General features: G+C 42.2%; 1 protein-coding gene across 1 annotated transcript in view; it reads right to left on the bottom strand.

Moving 5' to 3' along the window:
- NUP214 (nucleoporin 214) overlaps positions 1-14,492 on the bottom strand; it is a gene marked incomplete at its 5' end in the record, with an annotated part of 41,556 nt that overhangs the window by 323 nt on the left and 26,741 nt on the right. The window contains 7 exons of the mRNA XM_029084879.1: positions 585-609; positions 1,435-1,577; positions 5,115-5,286; positions 8,077-8,226; positions 10,448-10,604; positions 11,118-11,188; positions 12,732-14,489. Coding sequence (XP_028940712.1) covers positions 585-609; positions 1,435-1,577; positions 5,115-5,286; positions 8,077-8,226; positions 10,448-10,604; positions 11,118-11,188; positions 12,732-14,489 — 2,476 coding nt within the window. The remainder of the gene's footprint in view (positions 1-584; positions 610-1,434; positions 1,578-5,114; positions 5,287-8,076; positions 8,227-10,447; positions 10,605-11,117; positions 11,189-12,731; positions 14,490-14,492) is intronic.

Raw genomic sequence — 14,492 nt, 5'->3', positions numbered from 1 at the left:
GCGTATTATGAGAACACATTGGTATTTCCAGCATCTTTTACCTGAGGCTGCATCAACACACACTAACGAGATATAATTATGCTTATTCTCTACCTACCACCTGGAGATGCAAGTGCTTTCTCTACTCGATGGGACACAAAGTAAAAGAAACTTGCTAGAAGTAACCCTGCAAGCCAGTGACACAGTGGATGACAGAGTTAACCTCAGCTCTTAGTCCTGCTCTTTAACTGTAAATCATCTCAATTCAGCTAGAAAAGTACCAATTTATTTCATTCCTTGTTTCAACCTGACAAATGGAGTAGATATTAGATTCACACACACAGCTTCAGCACACACATCACGTGCCTGAGAGGTGGAGAAAGATCATGATTAACTGAAAATTCTCTCTTATATGAAAGATTAACCTCACTGGAAAGCACACACTCAGAGCCTGGACTTTGAGCTCTATGCATCACCACTAAAAGGAAATCAGAACTAGAATGTTACTGTTACTTGCAAAGCTCGCTCTTGTAAACCATTCAGCTCTTCTATTCTGGTTCTATTGGTATTTTTTAATGAAGAGTTAGACACAAAACAGTACTTACGTGTTAGATGATCCAAAACCAAAACCTGAAAGAAAGGCAAGATTAGAAAAATAATTGTTCAAAGGTACAATGACTGCATAAGATTTATAGTAAATGTCCCCTCCCACACACAGATTGAAAAACATTTATTTTCTGCCTTAGGTCAGGGAGAGAGTGATGGGCAAACAATGAAAGTCAAATCTCCATCTAGAAGAAAAGTGACTTGCCTTGGTTCCTAAGAGGGCTTTGCTTTCACTGCTAATCAGCTAGGTCCATTCATTAGTAGTAACCGCACACAATGCGCCTGGTTTATTCACCTCGCCATAAAAAGAGAGGGCTGCTTGCTGAAGATGGAGTTTATGCTTAATGCAACTTAGTGGTGACAGCCACATCACCAATGAACGGCTCCTCTCTCAGAGGCTCTGCTCTCAGCCCCGTGGAAATCACTGCAGCTTCACTGAATCACATCAGATAAAAATTTGGCTGTTGGTGTTCGAGTTCGATTTTGCAGAGGATATTCTTTTGACACTAAGTACTTATAAATACCCATACACATGGGACTGAAGAGATATTCATTATTTCTCAGTCTTTTCGAGAAGAAAGGACAATTCCACAAAAAGGGGTGAAAAGCAATGATCTGATGAGGTGTGCAGAAGAGGAGTGACACACACACTAAATCAGTGATGGAATTGTGAGATAAAAGCCTGAGAACACACTACACCCCACCCTGCAGCTCAGTTCTCCAGGCCATGGTGCCTTCCTTAGAGCAGGACTAGGACGATTTTTGACAGGGAGCTGAGTCACACCCAAGTTCCAAGGAAAACTGGAGACATGGGGTGTGTTAAGTTCATTTTATTTTAACTTCTCATACCTCCTCCACCTGTCCCAAAAGCTGAGAATCCACTGCTTTGTGTGCCAAAACCAGTACTCTGTTGCGACAGCGATCCAAATGTCGGGGTATTTTGATTTGCTAGCGTGCCAAATGATGCTGTATTGTTACTGGTACCTCCAAACCTGCAGTTTAAAGAGAAAATTTGTGTTTGCAATCATCTTCTCACTTACATTGGAAGTTTTCCCCATAGTCACAATGCTAACAGGGCAATCCTTAAATAAGGATACATCAAAACAGTGAGACCACCTGATACGAATAATTATAATTGTTTGTTCTGGAAACAAATTTTCTTGTTTGGGAAAGACTATTGTACAATACAGATGTCTGTTCAGCTCCCATTCTTAATGTACACCACGCAGAAAGGTGATCATCCTTACACAGGGTATGTTTTCAAGTGCTTGGAAATACCAACTCCAGTCGTCAAAGGGAAACTCACCCCTGTGTATAGTTTTCACCCTTTAAGCTCGGAAGTACAGCATCATTTCCTTTCACAACCAGGGCAGCAAACACAGAATTGGTATGAGCTGCTCATGGCCAGAGCAAAAAGCAGAGCCCAGATACAGAACCCAGGCTGCCAACTTTCAGATGGTACCTTACCCACTGCCCACATAAACTGTCCATAGATTTCTTAACTCCTTTCACTCCCCAGCTCATTTTGAACCACATGCAGTTCAAGTGCTTTCCTGAAGATCTGCACCTACCTGGCACTTCTCCCCACCACCTTTGGATTATTTCCCTAATTGCTTTTGGAGACTGAAGTAAGAAACACTCTTATATATGGAAATTGGTCTCCTTTCTCCATCCAATCCATCTAACCAGGCATTGTAGAGCTATCAGCATAACACACTGAGACTACAGTATGCATTATGGTTCTCTGCTCCCGTCTCCATACAATTCTCCCAATTCTGAATGTTAGAGGTGCACTCAAAAAACAAGCTTCAAGTGTTTCTCTAATTTAAACTGGGCAAAATGCTGACACAAAACTTTCAAATGACAAGCTCTGCTAAAGCTCTGCAAGTGCACAATGCTACTGGTATTTGTCCAGCATCCGCCCTTCCCCAAGTTGGCCAAGTCAAACGGTGTGACAGCTCTGCAAGGCTGTGTCTCTCACTAGCTCCTGTCATTTCTGACTTAAAATATGAACTGACAGCACGTTAACCCACTCCTCCATCCATCCAGATCTAGTAGACTTTAAAAAAATTAAAAACCACCACCACATCAAAACATATCTCTCCAGATAAGAGACAACCCTTGTAGCAGTGTGACAAACAATTCACCTGGGAAAGGGCATCACCTCTCCTATCCCAGACACTGTCAATTGCACACACTAATTCCACAGACAGCATTAGACACAATGGGCAGCTCAGTGACCTTGCATCTTTGGCCCTGATATAACCATCCCCTGTGCCTCTGTTTGGCTCTTGACCCAGGTACCTCGCAGATAACTTCAGCTCAGAGCCACAAATGTGGTTTTCTCAGCAAGAGCAGAACAGGTTTTGTAGTTCTGTTTTTAAAAGCAGCAAGATAGGCAAAGCCTTTGAGAAGAAGAGGTGTTTACAATGTTCCACCTCCTCAGGACTATGCCACTAAACACACAAATCATGTCTACTTGGTGAAAGGAAGCGGAAGTGAAAATAGTCACAAGGAAACTCGTGGTTCAAACTGCTTCTTTCAGTTACAACTAGAAGAACACGCCTGTTGAAAAATGCTAAGTATAGCAGGGACAGAGAAACAGCTTTGGACAGACATATATATATATATATATACTTTTTTTTTTTTTAAACATATAAAAGACATGCAATACAGTCATTGCCTGGTAACGATTTAACCAAACCTACCTTGCCCAGATTTTCAGTTCTGTTGTAAAGCTCCTACACAAAACTGAATTGAGAAGCACTTGAGGTTAGTTTGTGAAAGCAAAACATTATTTGCTCACAAACAGTCTGAATTGCAGACTTTGAAGAAGTACAGTCGTTTCTATTTTTGACACTTAAGTCATTTATCAAGTGATGCAGATTTTTCAGAGTGGAAGCAGCAATGAATCACCTGTATTTAAGTTAGCAGGGTGTTCTCAGGAACCTGGAGCTAATACTGCATAACATGCTGGCAAGTAACTTCTCAGGATTTGAGATTTTTAAAGTTTCACTTCAAGAGAAAGGCAGAAAGGAAGTCTTGCACGAATGCTACATTATACTGCAGAATTAAACTACAGCTCAAGAATTTGTGGTGAGATTCAGAGTTTTGTAAAGCTGCCTGGGAATTCTGCACACTCTTTTAAAGTTTTTAAAAATCAAAATCCAATTCCTCAGGCAACTCTGAAAATATCAGACTGAATCTGCATCTTTCTAATAGAGAAGAAATTCTCAAAACTTCCCACAAGTTAAGCCACTGAATTCTCTTTCTTCAGTCTGCACACTGCTTATGCAAGACCTCTGTCTGCATCACCACGCTGCTTGTTCTGAATCCCATTTTATCTTTAAGCTTCCAACATTGTCACTGAGCACATCCAGTTTCAGCACAAAATCCTGCAGCACAACAGCTGAAAGTTGGAACTCAACAAACCATCAGTTGCGTTGAAGCTAAGTCCTCCCTACAAGCACATCATTCTTTGTGGGGATTTAATTAAGCTGCCTCTATTTTTACTCTTTCCAAAGGGACTCTCCAATGTGCTGCACCAAAGTTCAGGCCATTGCAGAAGAACGTAGTTGAAGCCTTCCACACCTCAGGGGTGTCCCAGCAGATGGGTATCTGCCTGACCTCATGGGGAATTAGCAAGTTACACTTCTGCATGTTCTAATGTGCCTTACGTAAAGGCAGTTCCTCCTGAAACTAAAGACAAACACTTACAAAATATGTAAACACTAAGATTGGGAAGACATCCAGTTTCCTCTTTCCACTGGAAGTTTTTGTTTTTTTAATTGGGTCTATTTGGTCTGAATATAATTGCAGGGCAGGAAGGAGAATGGCTTGCTGGTAGTGCAATGTTGAAGAAATGCATTTGCTGCCTGTTGCAGAAGCTGCTTTGCAAGGTTTGAAATTCTGTATTTGCTGAACAAAACAAGGAATAAAGTGCTGTCTGCTCTGGTGCCAAGCACAGGCTTAAGGTGTAAAGAAACAAGTGAAAACAATCAGTGTGGGATAAACACCAATCACTCTGGGAGCGCAGGCTGTTAGAAGTGCTTCATCCCACCCCTCACAGGTGAGAGATCAGAGTGAACTGTCACTGGTATCTCCAGCCCAAATCTCACAAGTGGGTCAGGTGGCCAGAGTCACAGATAACAATTTTATTATTTTCATTGCTAGGCATAGTTTGTAGGCCTAGATTTGAACTCATTAAGCGTGCACACAGAAAATATTCCTGCATTCCCTTAGACACTTGCAAGATGACTCATATTCCCCCATCTCTAAAGATAAAGATTCAACATAGAAGTTCCAGCTTTAAAATGAGATCATACCCATTATTTCCTTTGGGATTAAAGTCTTTGGTTTATGCCTTTTTAAATTATTTATTAAAAGAGACAAACAAACCAAGGACACTTAAGAGTTTAGTAATCAATCACAGAATACTTTCTTTACATTAATGCAGAGGTAATTAAGTGTAACAGCTTCTGTCATGCAAGAATATTGCTTTCCCAAATCCTGGACCCTGGTTGGCTTACCCAAATCCTCCAGCGCTGGCTGCTGCTGTACCCTCGCCGAAGACTTTGCCTCCCGTTGAGCCCAGAGGGCTTGAAAAGGTTGGGGCTGAACCGAATGCTGGCACCCCTCCGAACCCAGGGGATCCCCCAAAAGTGGGAGGGCTGCCAAACACTGGAGCAGCACCGAAGCCACCTGAGCAAAACAGAGGCAAAAAAGGGACAAGAAGATCACGTAAACAATAATGCAGAAAAGAGAAAACAAAAACTAGATTTCCAAGTAGACAGTCTCCATAATGAAGCTGTTCATCTTACCATATGGACACAGCATTATTTATAAAACTAACTGCCACGAAGCTTCCAAACTGCATGGTATTTTGTTACAAAAAAAAACATGGATAAGAAAAGTGCCTGAATGCATGTGAAAAACTGTGACCGAATTAAGAGACTATCCAGAAGAAAACCACCTTCTGGGTCTCTTCAACATTTGAGCACAAGATCAACTCAACTCCCAGAGCTGTAGTAAAAGGTGGTAATACATCACTCATGCTTGCACACTGTGAAGGAATGTCTACTTGCTCTGTACAAAAAAAGACCAGTATCTTAATTGTGAGATAGCAAGCACGCACAATAACCAAGTTACAGTAAAAATGCTTACAGCAGGTGATAGACTGATGCTTTTATTATTATAAAAAAGACACATCCATCCTTCATCATAAAATCAGCACTTCTTACCAGAAAGAAAGCTTAGCTTATGTAGTCAGTTTTAAAGTAAAGCTGTGCTCATCCAAATGAACTACCTATAATAACAGAGAATGAAAAGTCTCCTGCAAAGGGCCAGCTTCATGAACATTCCCTGCTGGGGTTTGGCTGCAGGATTTTACCTTGGCTTCTAATCTAAAGCTCTGGAAGGACATACCAGTGTCCCGAGGACAGAACTTGATGCATGCAAGTGCTTAAATTGGTGGAACTCCCCACTGCAACAGGCAAGTCTCTTCCTCTCAAGATCAGAAAGTAGATGGCGAGTTTGTTTTTGAGGTGCTTCAGTGAGGCAAGAAGATATAGGAGGCAGGGTACTGTCTGATCCTGGTTTAAGTGGTGGAAACGAAGATGAAAGGATTAAATACCATGTCAGTGGAACTGCACGATTCCTGCAGGGAATCAAGAACTGAACTCTGTCCTTGGCAATTTCTGTTCAGGGTTTAGCTGCCTTCTGCAGCTTTGAATGAACTTCTACCCAGCTTATTTTATTCTATGTTCATCTGCTGATATTATTGGCCTGTTTCTAATTGACACTGTGGAACATGAAGGACATCTGCTCTCTTGTTTGACTAGGGCTGAGCACTGGGATACCACCACACATTTTAATACCCTGGCTGAAATTCCAGTCCATGTCAAGGTAATAGATACTGTTTGGCTGTAAACACAAAAGGTCTGGAAAAAATAAATGCTAGGCCTGAATTATTTAAACACTGATCAGATATCTTGTTACCTCTGTCTCTAGGAAGTTAAGAGTATGTATCACAGGGGCTGAAGCTTTGCTCAGCACACACTCTCTTTTGCAATGCATATTAACAAATAGTGGAGAAAGGAAAGTGAAACATGCAAGTAGTGAAACCAGGACAAAGGGGGATTCAAATCAAGTAAACCCTTCCACTGTCGTTGGGAGAGGAAGACGCAGCATTCATTTCAATATTTAGCAAACATAACCAGAGGGGGGAAGGATCCGAGGGGCTCTGTATGAGTGGATGTGTCTTCTGCAGAAACCTCCTGAAAATCCTGTCTCAAGAAGAATTCTGAAATCAAAATAATCAAAAGCAAGGGAAGAGTCATTCAGTGAATGAAAGAAAAACTGCCTTCAGCAATGCCCTTTTCTTCTAGGAAAAATAACAGATGGGTAGTATGCCTGAGATAAGAAACTCAGTCCACTATCAAGCAGAATGCAACACTTGAGAGACACCTTACAAATGGCTGCTGGATCTGATAACATCATCATTATGCTCTCAGCCACTTCACTAACATGACAGCACAGCTACTGTCAAAGCAGAGAGTGCTTCCTCTCAAAGCTCTCCTTCTCCGAAGGGTCTTCTTGAGCACCATTGTCTCAAGACAACTTCAAGGATGACCAAGCCTGCCCTACTTCCCCCAGGGATGAAACTTCAGTAGACACACTTGGAACAGAACATCTGTCTTCATCAATGTTCACTGTAACAACAGTCTGAGGACAGAGGAGAAAGGCTTTGCTCTGCCTGACCCTTTGGGCCTCCATTTTTGTCTGGTAATTAACAAAAGGAACATTTTGCCATTCAGTTCTAATGAACATATCACAGTCACCACTACTTTTGTGGCTTGCTCTTCGGGCAGATGACAGTAAAAAGAAAAGAGGTTTTGTGAAATTTCCAGTATTTGATTCAATTAACTCAATCAACAGAGATAATAACAGCTCAACCCCAGAAGAAAGTGATGATGACACGTCAGACAGATTTCAAAAGAGAAGGACCTGAAGCATGTCTGACAAATTCTACAAGGAAGCTTTCCCATTGTAGACACCTGTGCGATCACTCACATGAAGAAATGGGGACAAAAAGGGTTGCAAAACCCAGAGTGAAGTTTAGAAGATAATATTCCAAGGAAGCATCTAAAATAGGAAAGGTTTATTCAGTTCCATATTATGTACCGTACAACGCGAAGTACGGAAGACCAGAACTAATTCACACAGCTCTCTGCTCTTAAACTGCAATGGGAATTTCTGGAATGAACACCTGAAGATGTAGTTTACTGGATGATTTTCTGCACAAGAGACTGTAAATCTCTGCCTTGAATCTAACAGCTAAAGATCCATTCACCATTAGCTATTTTTTATTTCTTGCTCAAAGACAGTTCCTGTACCTGTACTGAGTCCGGCCTGTAGACATCTAAATGGTAGAACACTAAATATCTCATAGATGAGATATGGGTGTTCATAGTGGGTGGGTTAACAAAGTACCTGCTTTGGTTGGACTGGAGAACCCAAAGCCTTGAGATGCCACGCTTCCACCACCAGAGCTGAAAGTGCCTGTAGGCTTCTGTTCTCCAAAAGATGAGCTGCCAAATCCAAAGGCCTTTGCTCCGCTGTTCCCAAATAAGCTAGAAGAATCTGGGGAGATGAAGAGGAACACTCATGAAGTTCAGAACAGACAATATTCTATATTACACTTCATTAACTGGATCAGGAGAAAGGGAAGCTCCTTTTAACTCCCCGACACTCAAGCACAAAATGAACACATCGAAATCAGCACTCTGCAAAGACAAGCTGAGTTTTCCCCTATTCCTGCAGGGCTTTGTAGTTCCACCAAGCCATTCTGGATCTGAGGGACCACTAACAACCCTTTATTGCTGTAATCTAGCAAATCTAGCAAATCACAGTAAGGGATGATTTGTTCAGTTGCATCCTTCACCACAGTCACTAACAGACAATCTCTCAAACGAGAAAAGCAGCTAGAATCGGTCTCTCTTGACAACACAAATATAAGTCCACCACAAATTACAAATTCTCAGCTATTCTGGCAATGACCAGTATTTCTTAATGTGACTATCTGACAGGACCTTAAAGCAGGAGGCAAACTTTTCCAGTCTTACTGAGAAACTCCTCAAGTTTTCATGTTTCACAAGGCTACAGAGATTTTTAGCATCTAGTGGCAAGACGAAGAATAACCAAAGCTTGTTTCTGGTGAACCATCTAGTTTATTTCATCACAAAACCCAGCACTGCAATAAAGGAGGACTAAATTAGCAAGGCTAGAGAACTGACCTCAACCATTAATCTCAATGGATCGTTAAAGATGTAATGAAAGAAATGGATTTGCTCTCCCAAGACCCGAAGTGCTACTTCTAGCCACTTGCAGCTCATCCAACAGCTTTCTTTTGTTCCTCTACTTTTACGTCTTAGCCACTGCTCCTCCTTCTTTGTGCTTTCTACCTGCTGGGCTCCACCCCTTCTGCTTCCCCTTTCTGCCAAACTCAAGTCAAAATTGATGAAATAACAAAGCTGGGCAGTCATAATTAAAAAACACAGTTAGAAATCACTATGAATAGTTTTTGTGACATACAAATGTATGTAACAAGCTGTACACGAAAGGCACGAGAGAGCCTGCTAGTATTTCAAACTAATTGCCACAGCAGACAATGGCATATATTCATCTCAGCTCAAATTTTAGAGTATTACCAAGACCTGTTAGCCCAGAAAACTCAAGATTAATGTGGTTTTAATTTGACATTGGTATTTAAAAAAAAATAAAAATCTTTATCCTAATAGACAGTGATTGATTCTTGCCTTTACAGTTAATCCTTCATAGCTTCTAGAAAAAATTTCTAATAGTCCCTCAAAGTCCCCGGTGCAAAGGAACCTGCAGGTAGCTTTAATGTATTCTTAACTACTTTTCACGCCTCCTGTTGTTAGGTTGGTTGGCTGGGCCAGAAGCAACATGTGGGAGGGTTGGTGTGGCACCTCACCTACAGATTGATTTAGCTGAAACAGTGTGCTGATTGATGCCTTTTAGCTGACAACTAGAGCAAAAGGAAGGACAAGTGCCAAGTCCCGAGTCCCAGAGAGGGCTTTGACACAATTTCTCTCATCTACCCAGCTTCCATGATGCTTGTAAGAGTTCACCTGTGAGAACCTCACCTCACCTACCAAATCTGGATAAAAAATGATAAAAGGAACTCTATAATTCTGCGTCCTTACCAAAACAGACTACACCCCCAAACCAAACACGGAGCATATTTATTTTTTCTTTACTACATCCCTGACTGAAAAAAATCACATCTCCTTCTAGACATGAAAAATGACTGAGAGCTTATCCACATATTATAGTAAATTTTGATAAAATACCTTGCATATACTGCATAAAGATAGCCATTTTTAGGACAAAGCTGAGGAAACTGCTATCAGTCACACACTTGTTAACCTGATTTCTCTTGAGGATGGGAAACTTAAGATTTTTTACAGGGTCAGGGCAGATGAGAAATAATTAAGGCTTTCTAACTTCCAAGTTGGAAGCAGAAATTCTGTGACAAGGATTTAGAGTATTCAATTTTAAAGAAGCATTTGGCCAAGAATTCCCTACAGAATATATATGTTCTTCACACTTCTTGCATCTGCTTGTTTGTTTCAATAGCTTCCTTCCTTGTCCTCCATAAACCTAAAAGAAAAATTCTGGATTACAAATCATGCATGCTCTCTGCCTCTATTAACCCCTAAGAAGCTCTTCATGTTAACACAGAATTTTCTAAAAGACAACTAATGGCAGAAAAGCAGATGGGATCACAAAAGCAGATGGAAATCACAGCACATTTTGTATTGTTGTTTTGTTCACTTACTCTGGGAAGCTGCAGACCCAAATCCTCCACTGGAGGAACTGAAGGGATTCTTATTGGCTGCATCTTGACTTGGCTTTCCTCCCAAACCACTGAAGAAGCCTCCACCTCTCCCACCACTTCCAGGTCCAAACAATCCGCCACTGGAAGAAGATGGCTGCTAGAACATAAAAAGGACACAAAAGGGATTTAAGCCAAGTCAAAGCAGCACATGCCCCCAAGGCTGATTTTTCTGTCTGGCCTGTTCCTCTGGATGTACAAAGGGGCTGATGAACCAGCAAGCAATTACCTTCCAACACATAATGCAACGAAATCTTATTTAAGTCTGTCTTAAACATTGTCTATGGTACAGAATAATGCCTGTGAAACCTGCCCTACACTGTCCACTTTCCACTTAGCATGGAATAAAGACAGGTGACTTACTGCATCTCTATCTTATCCTGCATGTGATAAAATGTTTGTCTCTCCATATCCCTTGGAATACATTCACAGAGATGCTGCTTTGGTGCCCAGTACAATAGCAAATATCTTTGGTACAGACTGGGATGCTTTTTACTGAGCATGTCAAATTGTATCTTTTTTTTTTAAATAGGTCAGAAATAGGTAGGGAACCCTGAACAAGTCCAACCATACGTAACAGTCCCTTATAGCTACAAAAGCAATAAATACTTGCCTGGCCAAAGACAGTGCCTCCAGTATTAGCTGCTTGCCCAAACACAGAACCTGTGTTACTAGAACCAAAACCTGCTAAGAAAAAAAAAAGGAAAATAAAACTACTAGAACTGTTACCAGGGGATAAGACAATTCAGGGAGGCGACACTAGTCCAGAAGAGTGCAAGGACAGGTCTCCCATGCCAAAACACAGGGATACAAATCATGTTACCAAAGGTATCTAGGTTGGACAAACTTAAAGTATGTGCCAACACAAAACCAATAAATTCCATTGAAAGTTTATTTGAAAGTCATTCTCCTTTTCTCTTCAGCCAACTTAAAAACAAACAGAAAATAAAAGGCCTTTTCACTTGTGGGATTGTTGTTAACAATATAAGAGAATTGGATTTCTGTTAACATTGCTATAATAATGCTTTAAGTCATGAACAAGCACTGCAGCATTCTGATTTCCCTTGTGTAGGGAGGATCTGAGCTTTGCTACCTGAAGATTCCCGTTATAGATAATGAAATGTTTTGATTAAAGAAAGAATTCTCCATTCCATTTCCCAGTTCACTTCAATGTGCATTTTGTAATAAAACTTGCATTTCTATAATTAGGAACACCTTTCTCAAGCAGAGTTCATTTCCCTCAATTTAACTATTCTCTGTTACTGTAGTTAAAATGAGCAAGCACTTTGCCTACAGTGCCATCATTTTTAATTAAATGAGCCTAATTAGTTTTTCTTCCTTGAAAATACATGTTCTCTATTATTACTATGTACTTTTCACTTTTCCCTGGGAACTCTCTAAATACTGTATAGATAAAGCTTTGGAAAAAACCCAACAATATATTGTTGCAATGTGGAGAACAAAAGGAGACTGACAAAGAAGGTTTGGTCTGTGCAAGGATTCAATTTAACTATGCAGACAGGTAGCTGATGGTCGTGTTACCGTCATATTTAATTTTGAGATGTCTCCAAATGTAAAAGCGGATTTAACAGATTAGTTCCTTGCTAATCCATCACTTTGAGAGCTTAAATGTTTTTTGCCATCCCAGATTGTGATCCAGTACTATACCTGGCTATACATCCGCTGCTGCACGTATTCAGTGCAGCCCACTGAAGAAGTGCTGCATCTGTATTCGTCGCCTTGATTACAGCCTCAGAGCTGCCTCGCCACTTCAGCACAACAATTTACAACAACTTACTAGTTTAAGATCTTTTACACTCTGCTGGACCCAACCTATTTATTGTTCAACAGGCAGGACAATACATAATTCAAAATAAAGTCAAGGTAGACATGCAAGTATAAAATGAATGCAAGACTGGATTGAAAAGGCTCCATTCAGAGGTCTACTGATGAACAGCGAAGCAGAGCAAACGCTGCTTTGGTCTCCAACATCAGCCTCTCCCTCACACACACTGCAGCTCCTGTTCTTACTAATTGGGGGGAAAAAGAAAAAAATCAAACAAACAAAAAAGAGGAAAACCCAAAAAACAAACAAGCAAACAAAAAAAAAACCAGCAAGTGCCATAGGGAGAATAAAAAGGTATTAAAAACCAACGACACAGTGCTCTCTGTGTTCCAGCCAGAGAGCACTGCTGGGACATCCCATCTCTCTGCGGTTTGTTCTTACCTGAAGCTTGGCAGAAGCTGAACCCAGCAGATGATGTTGTAGTAGTAACGGCAGCAGTGCTCCCAAAGACTGATCCCCCTTGCCCAAAGCCGGAGTTCTGCCCAAACACTGGAGCGCTGCTTTGTCCAAACAACCCACCTCCAGTGCTGGCAGAGGGCTGGCCAAAGGAAAAGGAGCTGGCGCTGTTGGTGCTAGCTGGTGCTCCAAAAACATTGCCACTGCTCGAGGTTGCTGTGGAAGCTGCTGGCTGGCCAAAGGCTGGCACTGTCCCAAACCCAGGATGGCTAAAGGTAAAACCACCTGAAGAGCTGCTTGCTGGTTGCCCAAAGGTCGGTGCTTGTCCAAAGGTTGGCTGACCAAAGCCCCCGGTAGTGGTGGTACCGAAAGCAGAAGTACCAAAACCTGAGCTGGCAGCCTGTGTGGTAGTGGTGACAGTGGACAAGGTACTGGTGGTGAGTTGCCCAAACGGAGAAGATGCTGTGGTACCTGCTGGCAGTTGTCCAAAAACAGGTGGTGTGGAAGGAGTGGCAGTTGTGTCACCAGCAGGCTGGCTAAATGCTGAGCCAGAAGAGCTGGAACTTGGAGACTGAGAGAACATGGAGGAGCCTACAGAACTGGGGGCAAACACAGAGGCACCAACAGTTGGGCTCTGAACACACGTAGTAACATCAGAGGTAGCAGCCAACGCACTTGTGGCTTCTGCAGGAGAGGCAATGTTTGTTGTAGAAGTTGTTGCTGAGACATTCTGATCTGGTGGGGCAGACGCCGAGATGGTGGAAGGCACTGGTGCCTTCAAATCACTTGTGGAGGCCGGAGTAGTAATGGCATCAGGGGGAGGTGCTGCTGATGTGGTGCCAGAGCCCGCAGAGATGGTGTCCCCGGTTGAGGCCTGGGGTAAAGCGGGTTCTTTAACAGACTCTGGAAGCTGTACCTGTGGCTGTGGTGACTGTATCACTGGAGATGAAGATCCAGCTGCTACAGCTTCGTTTTCAGATGGCTTTTCTGACACAGATGGTAATTTGGCATCCCCTGCACCCTTAGTAGAAGGTGCAGCAGGGACAGCAGTTTGTGATGAACTCAAGAAACTTCCAAATGAGAGAGATGTTGAAGCAGAAAAAGTAGAAGGGGTAGAAGTGGATGTGTTCATACTGTTTGCTTGCTGAATACCAAATGAAAAGGTGGGTTTGTTGCCACTAGAGCCTCCAAGATTAAATACCCCAGAAGACCCAGTGCTGGTTATCTGGACATTGCCAAAGAGGTTGCCTGTGGCACTGGTGCTGACGGATGGGGCTGCTGTGCCAGTCGACGTGACTGATGTTGAAGCAGCTTCTCCAGCTTTTCCTAATGACAGGGGAGCACCAAAAGTAAACCCAGAAGGTATTGTAGATACTTTAGTTGTCTGTGCTCCCGCAGTACTTGTAGATGGTGCTTTAGTGGTCTTGGCATTATCATCTACTTGACCAACCCGTAGTCCTGAGAAGCTCCCAAGAGTTTCCCCAGCTAGATTGCTCTGAAACAAGTGATCTCCTGGTTTAGATGGAGGGATATCCAACTTGCCAGAGGTTGTAGAGGGAGCAGAAGATGTTGTTGCAGCAGGTTTGTTTGCCTGGGTGCCATCTGCTGAGGAGCTATTTCCTATCAAGGCTCCTGGAGTATTTACTGGCTTGACGGACCCAAAAGCAAAGGAGCTCTCAGGGACTACTCCAAATTTGGAACCTCCAGAAAATGAATCAGTCTGGGCGGACTCTTTAGCAGGGGCTG

The sequence above is a fragment of the Antrostomus carolinensis genome, unplaced genomic scaffold, assembly GCF_000700745.2.
Source record: "Antrostomus carolinensis isolate BGI_N321 unplaced genomic scaffold, ASM70074v2 scaffold15745, whole genome shotgun sequence".
Classification (NCBI taxonomy): Eukaryota; Metazoa; Chordata; class Aves; order Caprimulgiformes; family Caprimulgidae; genus Antrostomus; species Antrostomus carolinensis.
This window is presented reverse-complemented; position numbering and strand designations above follow the sequence as displayed.